The 18745-nt window shown below is 41.6% G+C and overlaps 1 protein-coding gene across 3 annotated transcripts in view; it reads right to left on the bottom strand.

Annotated features, from left to right (window-relative positions):
• The window catches only part of PDZRN4 (PDZ domain containing ring finger 4), a 248861-nt gene extending 230565 nt beyond the window's left edge, over positions 1-18296 (bottom strand). For 2 of the 3 annotated variants that reach the window (XM_054056312.1, XM_054056311.1), the window contains exons 1-3: positions 17659-18296; positions 15241-15327; positions 11460-11564 (exon numbers count right to left, since the gene is read on the bottom strand). In XM_054056312.1, coding sequence (XP_053912287.1) covers positions 11460-11564; positions 15241-15327; positions 17659-18216 — 750 coding nt within the window. In that variant the 5' untranslated portion in view covers positions 18217-18296. The remainder of the gene's footprint in view (positions 1-11459; positions 11565-15240; positions 15328-17658) is intronic. The other variant, XM_054056313.1, reaches the window with a different exon arrangement.
• Between the last annotated feature and the right edge of the window lie 449 nt (positions 18297-18745).

The following is an 18745-nucleotide window of genomic DNA, read 5'->3' on the forward strand; positions in this document are numbered from 1 at the left end:
ACTTTAATGGCTAGTAAAAACCGTTCCCTAGATGATATGTGCTTCAAAGTATACACGAAGGCAGCTCCTTGAACTACAGAAATTAAAAATCATGTCAAGCGCAACAAAAAGGAGACAAATGCAGAGCAATACACATAGAAAAGTCACTAATGCACTCAAAAAGTTCTTAATTTTCTCCTGGAAATTACCAAAGTTGCTGACATCAGGAGAATGGAAGCAATGGACTGCAGGACTCTGAGCAACATATGACATGAGTTTAAGCAATCAGATTAAAACTTTGTTCTTAACTTGCACTGCTAAATTAAGACATTAACAGGGCCTTCTGAATAGTTCATTCTGTGAATTGTTTTCTGAAATGTCAACGTGTTCTTTAATCTTTATAATATTGTCCATGGTTTGTGTTAATTAAAAGATAAAATCTCTGGATTAAGCGGTGAATAGTGATTCTTTAGATTTCCGTTGCCTCACATCAGGGAGGCAGGAAAAAGTACAAAACCCCCACACTCGTAGGACAAAGTTATAGTATTTAAATGACTCAGAAAAGAAGGCTGAAAACAATGGTCTACACTTGTTTAATGAGAAATTCTAGCAGTAATGAGAGTTCTTTAAAAAATTATATAAGCCATTTTTATTTCTTATAAGTTCTTTTTATATTGAAAACCAGAAATGTTCTTCCTTGTCCCTCATGTTCTTCCTATTTTTTAAATAAAAATTAAAAACAGAGAAAATATTAAAATATTAGATACTTATTTTTATTTAAAAAACAAAGTATTTCAAGTATTTGAAAACAAGTAAGAATCCCTGTATTTTTAGAAAACATAATACCTACTCTCTTAAGGAACGGTTACTGCTTACCACTCAAAAAAAAAAAAGTTATGCTACCAAGTGCATTATGATTGTAGCTCCATTCTTTTGGTCACTAAAAAGTAAATTTCTGTTAAGAAACTTCAGAAAAGCGTCAGTTTTCCAATCAGCAACATTCGTAAAACATGCTGAAAAACAGTTTTGCTGAGCATTTGGAGATTTCATGGAGACGTTATGAAAACAAGATGTAAGGGACATGAAGTATAAGTCAGAAAGTGCTACTACACATCTGGCACTAGTACAAGGTGCCTGCCTGATGTGGATTGGGGCTCTGAGCACTGCAGGGAGAGTGAAGGATTCAGCTTTCTGCTCCAGACTTCTGGATGTGATACCACTCAAAATGCAATTAAACCGTTTAACAAGGGCACAGTGGCCAGAAAGCCCCTTGAACGCGCAGCAGTGGCTACTATTCAGAGAAGACTGGGGGTAGGCAAAGGTACGTGCTGAGAAGTCTAAGACGATATGGCTCCATACTCACCATGCCAAAGACTAGCCCAGCCCAAGACTGCTACAGAGAAGTGCTGGGATTCAATGTTTTAATTCATGCAAGACAGCAAATCCCTTGTGTTTAAAATAGCATGCCTTCTTCCTGCAAGGTGCTGGAAGGACTTCAGATATTAACCCACTTGATCAGCGTGCTTAAAGAAACAAATGCAAGACTGAAATAATGTACTTAGAAACAGATGGGCAAGGTCTGAGCCACTGAGTTCCTCACATGTTGGGTGTTCCGGACAGTCAGGAGAAGACCAATGAAGGGAAAAATCCCTCATGTTCTATATCAACCTGGTTTGTACCTCTCCTACATCAGCTGACTACTTCTAGACAGACAGATAATTTAGCTAATTTTAATGAAGTTAAAATATTTGATAGATGTGTGGAATACAGTGATGCTTCCATACTGAAAAAACAAGCAGAAAACAGCACAAGGTCAACAATTATGAATTATTTTTTTCCATCATTTCCTCTTCCCCCTCCTCTATTTCCAGTCTTGCTACTTCAAAAGAGATATTTCTTCAATAAAATATTATGTCAATCATACCCTGTAAATAACATACATAAGCTTACTATGTAAATAAATATAGCAGCCATGACTTACTTTGTCCACAACATTTCATAAAGAAAATGCCTCACTAAATTATTTGAATGAAGAAACAGTGTTGAGTCATTCTGCACTTCTTTCCTGCAGCAGTGATTCAATCAAGAGTTTACAAAGTTGTAAAATTAAATTAGGTTTATAATTCCAAACAAGACATAACATTTTACTGAAATGTCTGCTTATTAGTAACAAATGTGCTTAGCTTACTGTACTTGATTTTACTTAGCATAGTCTTCAAGGGTGGTTAGAAGAGACCACAACTGCTATTGCCAATTTGAAAATTAGTTTTCCTGTTACAGTATGGTTTCAAGTACTGCAGAATTTTGCATTTTGGAGAGAAGTTTTCAAACAATTTTTTTTTTACATTATCACTTCAATTTTCAATTTTTTGGAAAGCACAATGCTGTACATGCTTATGACTACTCCTATTGACAAGTTCTAGGGAGGAATGTTCTCCTGTTCAACACACTGCTGCATTTCATAGCTCCTTAAAATCAAGTTATTAATTTTTTATGTGAAGCCATGAATAATGACTACATTTCTGCACTGGCAGACATGCATGGCTTTTTTTCACTCAGCCTCCAATTATAGAGAACAGTGATTATCTGCTCCTTACAAATATAATTAGCTGTTTAAGAAAAAGGATAGAAGAGATCAAAGCTCTTGGAGCATATATCCTTGGATTGCAACAATCTACTCAGTGACTTAAGAGGATAGAACACTGCATTCACACGGCATATAGAAGCTGTCATCTCCTCTAACTGTGAAGTTGTCTCAACCACAATAAAGAACAACCATCATGAAAGGCTGAAGAAGGCACTCTTCACTTTCTGAAAATGCCCAGATCTTCTGGGATGCCAGCAGTATGTGCTGTAGGAGGCACAGCTTCCTCACACATCCTTCAGTTCTAAGCAACGAACTCAGTGCGGACTCAGACACTACCAGCGCTTTCCACAGCTAGGTTTACCACCAATTATTCCCATTAGTTTTCATCACATGAGCCTGAACAGGTCAGCTCCCCTTAATCCATCTGAAGCTTCTGACTTTTTCTCTTCACTACATAGCTGACACAGTTAAGGAAAGTCATCAGAAAATGCCTTTCCTATTTCTTAAACCTTCTGCAGTTTACCAGGTCAGGGTATTTCAGCTCCATACCAACCACCAAGACCACCACATCTGTAACACAGACTTGGTCCAACACCAAGGCCATGATACACAATCACATCTACAACCCAACTGTTACGGAGGTTTGGCTCGTCAATAGAAGACATAGCACTTTTATCAGGACTAACCCAAGATAATGCCCAGAGCAAAGACCAAAGCCCAACGGTCTTCATTACAAAACCTTGTCACCTTCAGCAATAAAGATACATTTCTATATTCTTGTCTTCCCTAACAGAAACAGACATCAACATGTAAATATGTGTGTATGTAATTATTTGAAAAATTCCTAAACAAAACACTCTCCTCTTCTTCCTGGGAAGGGAATGAAAGCACCAGCATTTGACACATGTTAGTCAAGTTGTTTAATGCATTCCTGAAAACTGCTTATGGGCACCTCTAAAACCTCACATGAACAAAAAGTTCCCCTAAACAGACTGCACATAAAATTGTATTGCTCTTGCTGCTCAGCGAGGCAGAAGTGTATTAAATTTCCATTGTTTTGAAAGGTTTACTTCAGTTTTTACTTTAAAGCTTAAAAAAAAAAATATGGGAAAGGAAAGAAAGATGACATGCAGCAAAGACAAGCTCAAACAGGGCATCTAGGATGATGCCGAGTTTCAACTTGCCAAGTTTCTGACATATTATCCCTCAGGGGAGAGACTATCCCTCCTTTATTAAGGAGACGGGTGTAATCAGGCCTTAATACGGTGCCCAGGGATCTAAGATGCATGGTAGCAGCACTGTTTATGGGATCTTGCAGGTTCTTTTTTCAGTCAGCTCTTCCACAGATTAACCAGAATCCCTCCTACCCAACAGCACCACCGACTTGCTGATTTGGCCACTGCCTCACTCAGCAGACACTCTACAGTTACAGTTCTGCTGCAGCTCTGTTGCACTGCCTTGAACTCTGATAGGAAATAATGTGGAACAGATGATCCTATTCCACAATTCAGTTACCCTTATTCCTACATCCCCTCCATTTCTTCCACACTGCCTATTCATAGGCAAAGACTGGAAGGCACTCTTGTGGAAACATAGTGTTAGGGCTTTACACCTTCTAATGTTAAAGCTCTATTTCCACTGTTTTTTTCATCCTTGCATACTGTCCTTCACTTTCTCCAGTAGCTGTAGAGATCCATCAGAGTCAGAACAAGAAGAGAAGTACCTAACTGGAAAGAAGTGGTTACACACACTCATGTGCATGCAAGGTCCCAAACACTTTTCTCTCGTGCCTAACACAGGCCACCTAGACCAAGACCCAACATGGTAGGAGCAGCATAAAAAAAATCCATTGTAAAAGACAATTTTTGCCACTTCCACTTAGCTTGCTTTCTTGACTTCTCTCATACAGGGTCATGTTTCAGAGACGCTTCCACACTGCTCCTTCTGCCACATCTACCCTGTGCCCTGTTCCAGCCACCCTAGTATCTCCTTTGCTTTACTTACTGGGAGCCCCTTGCAGAGGAGCCTCCAAGCCCATACAGTGATGCAGTACACCAGCTAGCTGCATCTCAGAAGAGCTATGACTTGCAAGCTGAAGAGACTTGCTGGGAAGGATGATACCGCCTCATCTTTGTAACATACCGATTCTGCAAATAAACTAGTTGGAGAGTTCATCTGGTGATCATATTCCAAGCACATGTTTGGCATTTCCATCTTTTTTAGATGAAAGCATTGTAAGCACACATATTTTCACAAAAACAACACAGCATTATACTTGCACACATGCCTGCCTTGTCTGTGAGCACAACCCCAAACGAACACAGCTGGGAAACCCTCCTACAGGCACGTGCCTCTCTCAAACTGAGTCCACAGCAGGTTCTCTGCAGATAGAAACTTCTCAATTTGTATCTCAAAGCAAAAAAAAAAAAAACCTCTTAAAGGCCAAGGCATTTTTGAGTTTTTCAAGAGACTGTTTTACACAGGCAATAAAATAATATCTTGCATGCTTATGAACATAAGACTATTCAGTTAACTACAGAATCAAATACTGAATTTCTGATAAAAAACTTCAAGCCATTATTCACTATTAGCCTATTAACACTAAGTTTTTCACTTCTTAAATATTTTTGTTTGATTTTTCCCTTTTCTTTAATATAAAATGTATTTTATGAAATATAATTAAGATTTGCAGGAAAATACTATATACAGAAATGTAAATATTTCAGTTGTCCAGTCTTTAATATATTTCTCCACAAACATACAGAATTTTTAGGTCACACGTAAACAAGCATCTCTTGTTTTTTCTAAAACATAGACAATGTGATGCTGGAATTTTAAGTGCTTTCATAAGGAACATAACTTGGTTTCCTTAACACAACATTTGCACTTCTGTTCAGTGAATAGAGAGGAACACAGGCACCTGAAGCAGAGTTCAGTCAAATTTAGGCTACAGATATTTGGTAACTTAGGGAATGAAGTACAAAAGTAAGGCGTTCCAGGACACCCACAGTGAAACATCAACTTCTGCCACAGACAATACATTAAACTCCAAGTTCCTCCACCTACATGAGATCCAGCCTGCATAGCCTTCTGAGGGTGGGCACCAGTAGCAGTAAAAACCCGTTACATAACATAGCAGCTAGAACAAAGGCCAGAAATAGGAAAACCCCAGTACAAGGAATAACTCAGTGAGGGAATCTTATTTTTAATAGCTAGGAAAGTATCATAGCTACAGAATATCCTGGTTAACAGTTTGTGCTACCTCCCCTCTCAAAAGCAAGATGCTATGAAGTGATAAATGCAAGTATTACTCAAGAAAGTGTCACATCAGACACAATACTATGCAAGAAAGAGATAAATATGCATTGGCACAAGCACTTACCTAGAAAGTGGCAGGACCTACATACAGCTTGCTGGAAACAGCATCTGTTTCACAGCAGATTAGCACTGGATAACCCTACTCTGAAATGCCTGCTGGCACCTAGCTCAGTTTGAAGAAGATGCGTGGAAGCTGGACTCATATAGGATAGTGTCTGCCCTAGTAACAAGGGCAATCACCTGGATAGGTAAGCTCAGTCCTCTGCAGGCAGGACAGAGACCGCAACCCAGATCTCTCACTTCTTACAGAAGTACTCTAAGACTTTGTTAAGTAAACAAGTCAGTGGGGGCAGTAGCTCCTATTCAAATTAAGTTATCAACAGACTGGGCACACTTGACTTCTAAAAAGTTTCTTCAGACAGTTGACAGAACACAAAAACCTGAGAGAGAGGTGAAAAGAGGATACAGGCATTTCTAAGCCTCTGGTATAATTAATTTCTTACATCACAGATCTTTCAGACTAATTAGGAGTTATTTAATGAATGCCAGACCTGGTTACCTGCAACATAACATTAAGAATTTAAGAGAACTTAATTTACCTAAGGTTACTTTGGGCATATTTAGATACACTGAAAGCACATCGCTAAAATTAGCTATATAAAAGTTTCCTCAGCTACCATCCAGATCTTACCGGCCACACCATGTGCAGCTTTGGTTCAAAGCCATCACAAGCCTACCAGCTCTGATCCCAGCAAGACAGTTTTTAAGCTCGCTATTCCTACAGACATAATCTGACAGTGGAGATTCTTAGCCAAATAAACATGACTAGAATCAAAGATTTTTCTTGAGCAATATAGTGAGTGTAATGACAGAAATGTGCAGAAGATAAAGCATCACAAGGCTGACACACAGCACAGTCAGCAGTCTGGCAATAGTTAAAAAAGTTTCTGTGTAGGCGCTTTGCAGATCTAAGTCACTTCTGCCAGAATAAGCCTCAAGACTTCATCTTTATTGAAACTGGCTTTGCTGACATGCGCTTAAAAGTCATTATGTACGTACTCTCCAAAAAAACCAAAAAGAACAAAGGGAAACATGGAATAAGGGATGAAGTCTTCTTTATTATACACTTATGGAGCTCAGGCTGCATAAACAAAATATAAAGTCATGACACATATGCATCCATCTTATCTGAGAATAAAAAATTTTTTTTTACTTTTCCCTGTTCTCCATCATGCCTGCTTTTCATCCATCAAATTAATGAGAATCAACTGACTAAAATGCAAAAGGGCCAATATTCTCATTTCACTTGAGAGTAAAAGAACAGAAGCCTTTGCCTAGCAGTGCAAGGGACAGAAAAGTACTCGAGCCTTCCAGATGATGATGTACTTACAGTTCCTCATATGAATATTTTGGTGTACAGTCTAAGCCTCTTTTACTTGTACACAATGTTTTTCACTGTTGTTTTGTTATTTGGCAAACCTACTACAGAAGGTTCAGCCATTACTATAGTGCTTTGTTTCCTATGCAAAGTGAATTAATAGTAGCTCTTTTTTCTAAAACTGATGAAATACTGCTCATACAAAAATCAGGAATTCCATCTGGATTGCAAATTCTGTTCTGGTCATGTATTTTATGTTCAACGCAGAAGTGAAAAGATTAAATACTTTAGTAATGTGATGGTAATTTGCAAGACACTGACCTACAGAATGATGGAGCACTTCAGAAAATCAGTCACTTCTATTTTCTAAAGTTGTGGTCAAAACCAGAGGAAGTGATGTACCAATACCCATAAAATGTAATATTATACAAAGAAAAAACAACACAAAACAAGTATAAAGAACTAGTTCTGAATAGTTAACTAGTCAATAACTTGTGCACTTGGAGCTCTGGCAAGTGTGGTGCCGTTCTTATGTGAATCTGAATTGACTGCAAACAGAGATCGTCCCAGTGTTACTGCTCAGAACTATAAATATGTATATTAAAAAAGCAGCAGGTAAAACACTTCTGTGTATCAGCAACATCGCCAAGGATCATAGCTGTTTTATACTGCCTTGAGGAGGCTATTTGCATTAGCAAAGATGAGCAGTGAACTTACCCAGAAGGAGAGATTTGCATGAACTGAGGGGGAGATGAAATGATACATAGTTGTGCAAGTGTGATCCTTTCTAAAGGTACTTTGTATTTTTCTCTCAGCAACAACCAGGATTCTTTGAACCAGCACAGACTAATAGGACAGTCATGTGCATGGCTCGCTGCTTCTGCCTTCCTCTTGGGATACACGAGCAGGGTGGAAAGGAAGAGAGAGATCCAAAGTTAGAGGTCTGGTGCTTTATATGCTGCCATACTGATGGCATTCATGTTGGGAGCCACAGATACCAATGCTCCATCTAGCTTTATGAGATGCTTTCCACGGCATGTCATCAGTGCCGGAACACATGCTGCACTGCTAATTAAGGGAGCTAGATTTTTTGATAAAAAACTTCTGAAAGCAGTAGGAGACTGTGATATCTGGAGGAACCTGCTACACAGAAGTAATTCATGAGGAAGAGTTTCTCCTTGAAGAACAAATAATAATCATTCTGGCTTGCAGTAAGATTCCTTAAAGTAAACCTTGTCAAAGTGCTGCTTGTGCACATCACTGTCCCGGGTCAACTTACACTGCATAATAAACAAACAAATGTCTTCCCACAGTGGAGTTAACCTTGAATAAAGAGGGTAAGGCTTTGCCTGAAATCTTCTATTCCTCAGCAAAACAGTGCAAATCATCAGTGAGGGTCCTGTGACATTACCGTGTGAAGAACTGCAGCCCCTTGACACAGGGTACCTCAGGCTGTCAACCTTCACTCTCCCTGCAATCCTCACCCACTACCACCCTGCCAGCCCACAGACATCTGTTCCAGTTTTCAGGTCCTCAAGCAAAAAATACACTCACCTGAGAGTAAAGCCCACATAAAGACCAGTATTTTTGAGATGAAAGAGGCTCTATTACCCATGTTCTGGGCACACTGATCTCAAAAACCTCCAGGAATTCAAGTAATTTGTGTGGCGTTTTCACACCTGGAATAAATACCTTAAGAAAGAAAGCCGATTTCTCCCCTTGGCATTCTTTCAAATATCTTAACAATTATTTGGCAATGTTACTGCCATAGATAATGACATATATAAGGTAATAGCAGCACTACTTATGTCTGCCAGGCTTGGCTCACGATTCCAGCTGCCAGTGCCACAGAACTGTGAAATCCATTTGCTACACTAGGTTACCCACGGGACGGTCATCTGAAATGTGCACTCCCTGTAGTCAGCCACATGCAGTTAACATTTGTTAAACATCTGATGAAGCACTGAAACAAATCACCTTCTTTATTTAGCAACACGCCTTGAGAACAGATTTTCTCCTGATTTAATGGGATAGTTCTGTCCATTATCCCATTAGCTACGCATTGCTAGAGACACCCTGGGCATCACACAGCCAAACAACAAAGCTATTAAAGGCTCTTCGAACACCACTGGTTCCTTCTGCTTTTGATTACTGAAAGAAAAGTCCTATAAAATATCACCCATTAGATCCGATCACCAAGTGAGCAAAGTCAAGGAATAACAAGAAGTCCCACTTCCTACCAACTTCTCACCAAAGCTGATATTTTGTGCATTTGCCAACATTTTTGAAAAGTTACAGCATTCAACTTATTTCCTCACAGCAGAAACTTTCATATTGATCTTTCACAACAAACCACAGCAGTGCTGGCAGGGCATCCTGATAGCTAACAATGGGCAACCTTTTAACTCCAGTTGCTTCCCAGATCTAGCATGGAGGAATAATTAGTTACTTGCATTTCATTTAGAAATTCTTAATGTCACCATTCCTCCTCCTCTTTTTATTTTAGTCTCACAGATTTTGAAACAGAAAAACTCAGTAGACTATTTGGCCTAACCCTGAATATTTTTAAATGCTTGCCTGCATACAAAAATTACATACAAAGGTGTTGTATATTAATTTGGTGTATATTAGTATGCAGCATTCAGAGCTGTATAAATGCTTATGCTAGATTGGATCTACTGTTTCCCATAGAACTTAAACCTGTATGTTCACAGCAGCAATTTAAATAGCTGTATGATTTTATGCAGCCAGAATTTTTCAACAAATAAAAATGAATTAAGATGGCATTTTGAGAAATGACCTCATGTTTAATAAATGCTGGTTTGTGACCTTATACTTCCTTCCTCCAAAACCACTCCATTTTGTCTGAAAAGTCAAGGCACTGCAGAAGAACAATAAAACAAATCAGAAAGTGATGTGCAAATGCATAAAACCATATAGCTGGTCAGTCTGTAGAAAATACAACATTGTAAGTGAAACAGTAATGTCAGAAGAAGACAGATTTTTTTCAGCATGGGGCTCTGGTTTTGTCTATCTTGGGGAGATAAGATTTATGTTGCAAGTTTAGTTCTTCTCAGCCAACTTAATTTCTACTAGAGACGCATGTATCTGCCAGCTAAGGGCAGTAGCTTTATTTTTCCAGGAAAATATATTAATTTAATTTCTCACATAGCTCTGGGGTCCCAACATTAAGAGCAACGCCAGCATTCAAACACTCTTGGCTTATGTTTCTAGTCCTTAACAGTGATGCAAAAAGCCAGCAGCAGCACTCTGTATTTGTCTTCCAATCCACTTGTCTTGTGTGTCTTTGTTGAAAATCCCATCCAACTGGCAAGCTCACACCACACTTCTAAGCCTCCTCTAAACCTAAGGCTGGCGCGATGTATCCTAAACAAACCCAGTAGCTACTGGTACATGCTGTCACTTCAGAGAGTTGTATTAGAGCTGTGATGTGAAATGCCGTTTTGACAGCACCCTAAGGAGTCTATTTCAGTGACTGAAGCCATTTCTTTGAGACCTCTTAGATTGCTAATTAGAGTTATATGTGTAGGGTAGGCAGCAATCAAGTCTTCAGACTAACTTATTGATATGGGGTTTTTTTTAATTGTAATTAATCTATGGGGAAAAAATGCAAACAGAGGAATAAACTTTAAAATATCCATGCTAGCATATTACATGACTGGGAGAGAGCTATATTGGACCCGGTGAGAACAGATGATCTGGGTATGTGATCATATAGTTGAAAGTACTTTGTCTAATTGCCTATGAAATTTCACAGCACAGCTTACCCCACAACTTCTCTCCAGTATCAAGAGGTCACAAGAGTAACATCCCCTACACAGGGCAAAATCAATTTCACCAAACCCGTGAGTTTCCATAGCATCATTTGCCTTCCTTCTCAAATTAATGAAAAGAAATACAAAATGCCTCTCTTGGTTGCTATTTCAGTGCCTACTACCTTTGCCTCTCTTAAATTAGCTTAATCTCAACACCAATACCTTTTTAGTTGTTGGAAAAATCCACCATGTGGCTCCATATATGAGAAATGTTCGAGGAGTTCAGGGTACAAGAATCATGTTTACACATTACAAAAGAGGAAAATAACAACATACTTAATGCAAAAAACATCAAATCCTTGATTAATCTGATAACATAACAGTCTAATCCAGTGGTGTGGGGTTTTTTTTTTTTTCTTACCTCAATAATCCTGTCATGAATTTGCAGACCTTCTGCTTTGTCTGCAGGTCCATTTTCCAAAATCTTTGACACATAAATTCCCTCAGCAGATTCCTCCTGATTGTTCTGTACCAGGCGACAGGGAAGTTGCAAAAAGCCCCACATTAGTACAAGAAATGAGATGGCAGTAAAATCAGCAGCAATGAAAAATGCAAATCCACCTGAAATAAGCAGCTCGCTTTTCTAGCTAAGAATTAAGCTCCTTGGGATTTTTTTTTTTTTTAAACAGGCTTAATACAAACCAGTCATTAATGTAAAGGACAGAATTAATGAACTAGTCCAGCATTTTTTATAAGATTATCCACTTACTTCTGGTTATTTTAGCGTAAGTGAGACACAGGATGCAACAGTAATCAGACCACAAACTTCACAGCAGAGACTGACTAGTACACAAACGCACAGAGAAAGACACTCATAAAAAGGGATGCACAAGTGTTTCTCTCAGGAAGGAAAGGGCTCTCACAGTACTGCTGCTTGCAAACTTTTTTTCTGCATTTGAAAATAAAGCTCCAAGGAACAAAGTGACAGCATGTTAGCTGGCAGTGATAGGATTTGGTTGGAACTGGTTAACCTCATAAATCCTATTCACATGGGAGATTGAGAACTTGCTCAACTGTGAAATCCATACAGATCAGCTGTGGACACTTCCAGTTGATCTCTACACATTGCTCGGTGCAACTCACATGAAGGTCAAATTTAAAGCAGTTATCTGCTGCAGCTGCAACAATACACCCGATGTTGCATATGTTAAAATTACTTCATTACATTGCATTATAGTTTAAAATAGTTTTTTAAAAGTACAGTTTAAAAATCATTATTAATAAGGGAACAAATGTCAAGCAGACACTTCCTAGTTGAAGTATTTTAAGTATTCATATAAATAACAACCTCAATGCCAATAAATGAAGGAATCTTTTCCCAGATTTATGCTTTGGATAGCAGTTTATATGATGCTTATTTTCCTTTTGTGACTCTTGAATCCCTTACCATACGACATGATTAATATGTGTACAGGTTTCTAGGTCTTATACAGTCATGGGAAAAATGTTTAATAATGTTTTCTGTTAAGAAAATTATAAAGCCATAATAAAAGATTAAGTCACTGTAAAACACACTTTACAGTATGTAGCAGCTGACTCGTGGACACTCAATCCAAGTAGATTTGAAGTTAACAAATATTTCTTCAACACAATGTTAGTCTGACTATGATTTCATAAACTCCTAATCTTTTTCCTTTGTCACACAGACTCATAGGTGTAAGGTAAGAAACAAAACGGAAACTTAACAGTTTCAGCAATATTGTGAAATTATGAATGAACGGACATCCACTGAGTTCCCATGCAAGCAGCGAGGAAATAAACTGACACAAGAAGCCTAGTAGACACTAATGAAAATGCAGGTGGGTCATGGTTTTGTTTCTTCCTTAAAAAAAAAAAAAAGGCTGGGGTACAGTACCTTCACCCACATAAAACTGCATTTTGTTCCAAGAATAGTGTACAACACAGCATAGCAGGCTCTGGCACCTTGTCACACAGTGCACAGGCTGGATTTGGAGAGAGCTACGGAGATGACTGGCTTACCCAACCTTTATCTGAGTCTGTGGTGACTGCAGGAGCTCCAAGCCATGCCTGCAGGAGCTCCAAGCCATGCCCGCAGCATCCCCTCCTCCTATCTGGCCTTGCTGTGGGGTGGAGGGGTACAAATCCTTCCAGCCAGACAGAGCTGGGGCCCAAGACAAAATTGGAGATCAAAGTAGCTCTGTTCCATTACAATAATGAATCACCACCAAGAAACACATGCTTATGTGAAATTAGTCCATTCCGACAAAATAAAAGACAAGCTTGTGATGAGTTTCTCCTTCCCTTCTCCTCCTCCCGCCAGGTAGAAGGTGAATGGTGGGGAAGCCTATTGTGGACTTTAATGAAACATAGCAAATGGAAAGTATGTATGTTCCCCAAGTCACCAAGAGGCATCTGCTTTCCAATGGAAAAAAAAACTGCATTGTACTTATAAAGCACCAATAATGTGTGGTGAAGAAACACATTCCCATGTAGGTGACTAATATAATGACACTACTGTTCTGCTTTTCCACTGCAAGAGCCAATATTTCACCCAAGGGCACTTTTCCTCTAAACAACCTCAATGTACAGCTGACCTTCATGAACTTTGTTGTCCTGTTACCAAACAATTGCTCTTCATGTTTCAGTTTGCGAGCGAAGCTTTTTATTTTCATTATTTTATCACATTATTTATCACAATGAGAACGAACCAAAACACAATTAAACCTCAAAGACTCACCCCCAATGAGAACCAGCTGCCTCACAGCTCCACCAACTTCTCCATTTCTAACAATCATGTGTTAATGGTAGACCATGACCATTTCCTTCTCTCCGATCAACAGGTCTCCTCACAAATACTGCTATGAACCTTCATATATTTATCACTTAACCCTTAAACTTCCAGAACAGTCATTCAAAAAGCCTTACAGCTTGTAATCTAAAAAACCTTTCCAGTATGCACCTTCAGCACGTAAGTACTTCAGAGGAGCTCAGCTGACATCCCAAGAAAACTGAACACTATGTCCCCTTTTCTATGCAGTTTTCCTACGGCTGTAAATAAAAGAAGTCACACTGCAATCCCAAATAAAAGATTGTCTGGAGATTGTTACAGATATACCAAAGATAAAGATATAATGAAAGCACATGCATTTTATCTTATAGCTACCTGCTGTCCCATCCTTCCACTAGAAAAATCTAAGGAACTCTTGCTTTGGATTTACAACATCAACATTTAATAATTGCTGGTCTTCATATTTAGCTACAAGGAACAGTAATTCTGAAGCGCAGACAGAGAATTTCTTGGGCTAATGGGAACAGACTCTTTGGCACCACTAAGTATAGCTTTAGAGCAGAAGACTGCCAAAGAAATATACAGGGTCTCATTCCCCTCTTCAATAATAGTAGGAGGTTACAGTTCTCTCACTCAACAAAAATGTGATTGGTGCACAATTATCACCCAGCCTTTTTAATCAACTATTAACTTTGCAGTTTAACAGGTTTCTTTACCCTTCATATGTAATGACAGTCCCAATTAATGCTTTTGGAAGGATGAAGAAAAAAAAAAGCAGATTCTTATATTCTTTTGCATATTCAGGGTGGTGGTGATCCCTATATATATTGTATGGTTTCCTATGAACTTTCTAACCCTAGACTGTTGAGATTAGTTCAATTTAAGATGCAAGATTGATAAAAACACTTGTTTCAGTTCAGAGAAAAAGAAAAATTGAGATCAGCTGTGTGAGAGAAGGATATGTGCTTAAAGTAGCTGAGCTACAGAAGCAATTTTTTATCTGTCCTTTAAATGTTAAAAAAAAAAAAGCATGTTATTTCAAAAAAATTCCAAAGGCTTAATCCTGCAACAATGGCTCTTACAAGTAGTCCCATAGATTTCTATTGAACAGTTTGCATGAATACATATTACTCACATAGGAACTGAGTGCCAATCAGCCTAAAGTTTTAAAGCAAAAACAAAGGGAACACCTTTCCTGAAAATTAGAATAACTTAATTCTTACAAGATTATGTCTTCCAAACAATGACTCCAATGACACCTGATAACGTACAGTTCTTCCATCTATGGAGCTGATTCCATACCTACTGTCATCAAAAGTAACTCTGATTACTAACACTGTATACAGCAACAGAAAGCATGGTCAAAATAACCTACAGTTACTTTTCTCATTACCTGATTGGGTCGTCCTCCTATAATATTGAATCCCAAAGTATCATTTTCTCGGTGTAGCATGACTGTTAATGGTTTGGGTTCTCCTCCCTAGGAAGAAAGAGGTAAAATATTAATTAAGACCACAGTCTTAAAAAGATCTTAACTGAAGGCACCAACGTATGAACGATTTTCAGATGGAGAATACATAAGATAAGGTTTAGAGAAAAATTAGAGTGAAAAGATAACAAAATGCTTTGCACTGGAAAAAAAAAACCAACAAGAAAAAGTTGTGTCACCAAAAAGTAAAAGGTTAACACCAGATTATCTTCAGTGCTGAGCAGAAAAAAGCACAGGCTTTTGGTGGGAGGAATGCTCAGCACCACTGAAAAAAGTTATATCTCCAGAAGTCTCAAAAAAATACATATCCCTATATGTGTCAATGTTTCAGATATTAAACATACAGGTTAAAAATACACAACATAATAATTTTCAGATCCCAAGGGCATACGAGTACACATTTCATAGCAACTTTCAGGGAAAGTACACACAAAAAAGGAAAAACAACTCTTCATTCCACCTTTCACTTCACTTCCCAAAAGAAAAAATTCAAAGCCATCTCTGTAAAAAAGTAGGTTTTTTTCTAAACAAGGTTTAAAACAAAGCAAACATTCAAAACCAGAGATGCAGTCAAAGTTTAAAATGAAAGAGGAAAGAGATCTTCTCCTTTGGTGGAACAGGTAAATGCTTTTCTAGAAAAATACGAGCAAAAAAATATTTGGAGCTTTAGCAGAGTAAGTTAGCTTCTTTTACCTTGTTCACACATGATAACAGTTACTCTTCAGGAGCCACGTTCCCCACAAAAATACTGCAGTCATCCCGCACTGGCAGGTGCTTCTGTTTGCCAGTCTCTATAAAATTAGTTGACTTATATAAATTCGACACCCAAATAAGGTGTAACTTTCTAACCGCTCAAAATATAACACTTAACGCTGAAGCCCATATTTTATTAACTGTGACAGTGAAACGTTTTATTGCCGCATGATGCATTTGAATCTAATGAAGTACATTTTTACTTTACTATGAGTTTCTCTTCCAAAAGCCTTTTTTTACGCATCACTCTGGTCACATCTGTAAGAGGAGATTCCTGAGCGGCAGTACATACAGCAACACCTACTGGCAGCGCTCAGAAGCCGCAGATGCTCCGCCGCTGCCCAGGAGCGACGCCTCCACGCTGACACCCACACCTCCTGCCAACTCAGGACTGAAAACCCAAATCTCCCTCCTCCCTTCACAGCCACTGCTTTTCTCGCACACCCCACACCCCGTAACAGTCACTGCTGCCTTTATATGGCCTCATCCCATCTGCCAAGAGAGGGAGCAGATGCACGAGCAGACCTCTCAAAGCCAGCTCCCCGAACCTCTTCTTTTAGACTACCAAAGGAAAATTTTAAATAAGTGAAAAAGATTACATATTCAAGTCTCTAAACACAAAGTTTCTCAATGCCACAAAGGCCCGTGTTTCTAGGCACGCAGGTGTCCTGCGAATTACACCCCCTTTCCAATCTCCTACGCAGCAGCCAGATGGAGAGCACGCTGTGATGCTTCCAGAGCGAGTTGGGCTGTTCAGACCTCTTCCACTTAGGATTTTCCTTCCCAAGGGTCCGTGAAAATTTGGCTAAAAAGAAAAATTCTTTGCATTAAAACACTCTTCACCGCGGCTGCAATCATCAGTGCAGAGCCTGCACGGGGATCTTCCAGACAGAAGCTACAGCTTGAAAAAAAAACCCCAAACTACTCCTTCACAGCGAGTTAAGTCACCCCACCAGCACTCTCGGATCGGATGGTTTTTTTAGCCTAAAGGAAGCGAGTCACTATCTGAGCAATGTCATCAGAGCTCGGAAGAGAGAGAAGCACAGCACCGGTCTCTGCCAGCGGCAGGGTCAACTCTTACTCTCGTTCTTCCACCGAACGAGAGACACTTCGCTGTCCTTTCACCATCGTTTCAAAAGTCTACAGTAATCTTACGTCCTCTTGTTTTTAAGACAACTTCTCGGCCGCTCCCATCAGTCACATCCAGCTCCGCGCCCCCGAGCTGACGGAGCAAACCCAGCAGCGACAGCGGCCGCGTCCCTGCGGGGCGGGAGGTTCCAGACGTGCCCGGTGCCCGGAGGAACCGGGACCCGTCTACCGGCATCCAGCTGCGGAGCCAAACGCCTTCCCCGCCGTCTGTTTCCCATCCTCTCCGGCCAAGGGAGTGCTCGGCCACCGCCGGTCTCGCCACCGAGGGGCGAGCAGCGCGCCCATCTTCCCGGGGGCGGTGACGGGCGGTCACAAGCGGCTCGCGAAGCCCGGGGGGATCGGGCTGGGTCCCAGGGCGACCGCCGGGGACATCCCTGGAAGGCAGCGCACCGGGACGCCGGTCCCCGCGCCCGCACTCACCTTCGCCTTGCCGGGCTGCCCGCCCGCCCGGTCACGGGCGACGCTGCCGATGTGGCTCATGTACTGCCCGAACTTCGCCTGGTAGCGCCGCGCCGTCTGCTGCACCTCGCTCTGCAGCGCCGAGAGCTGCGCCAGCAGCGACTTTTCCCTCCTGCTCCAGCGCAGGGCGTCCCTCTTCGCCCCGGGTCGCGGCTCCCGCGGGCACCGCCGCCCGCCCGGGGGCTGGGGCTCGGCGGGGCCGTAGCGGCACGCTGCCAGGTGCGCGGGCAGCTCCCGCAGCCGCACGGTGCGGCCGCAGCCCCGCGGGCTGTAGTCGCACTTGACCTCCAGCTTCTGGACGAGGCTGCGGAGCGGGAGCACGGGGCGCAGCTCGGCGGCCGCCAGCGGCCGGCAGCGCAGCGGGCAGCGCCGGCGCCGGGACGCCCAGGGCAGCAGGCAGCCGGCGCAGAAGACGTGTCCGCACGGCGTGGACAGCGGCTCCTCCAGCACCCGCCCGCACAGCTTGCACTGCAGCTCCGCCGCCACCGGCGCCGCGAACCGCGACGGGTCGAAGCCCATGGCGCGGCCGGGCACCGCGCAACTCCCGGCCCCGGCGGCGCTGGAGCCGCTCCCGGCGGCGAGGGGCGGGCGGAGGAGCGGGGCCGCGCCGGGGGAGGCCACCCCCCACCCTCCCGCATTAACTCCCTCTGCCCGGCGTTACCGCCCCACGCCCAGCCCGGCACCACCTCCGCCCTCCCGGGGCGGCCGCGGCTCAGCTGTGCGGGGTGAGCCGCGGCGGGTGCTCGGGGTCGGGTTGTGGTCAGAGAACCACAGAATCACAGAATCACTGGGCTGGAAAAGACCGCTAGGATCATCGAGTCCAACCATTCCTGTCAGGCACTAAGCCATGTCCCTGAGCACCTCATCCACCCGTCTTCTAAATACCTCCAGGGATGGGGACTCAACCCCCTCCCTGGGCAGCCTCTGACAGTGCCCCATGACCCTTTCTGTGAAAAACTTTTTTCTGATGTCCAGCGGAGCTGGCGGAGCTTCAGGCCATTCCCCCTTGTCCTGTCCCCTGTCACTTGGGAGAAGAGGCCAGCTCCCT

The sequence above is a fragment of the Cuculus canorus genome, chromosome 1 (genome assembly GCF_017976375.1).
Source record: "Cuculus canorus isolate bCucCan1 chromosome 1, bCucCan1.pri, whole genome shotgun sequence".
NCBI classification, from domain to species: Eukaryota; Metazoa; Chordata; class Aves; order Cuculiformes; family Cuculidae; genus Cuculus; species Cuculus canorus.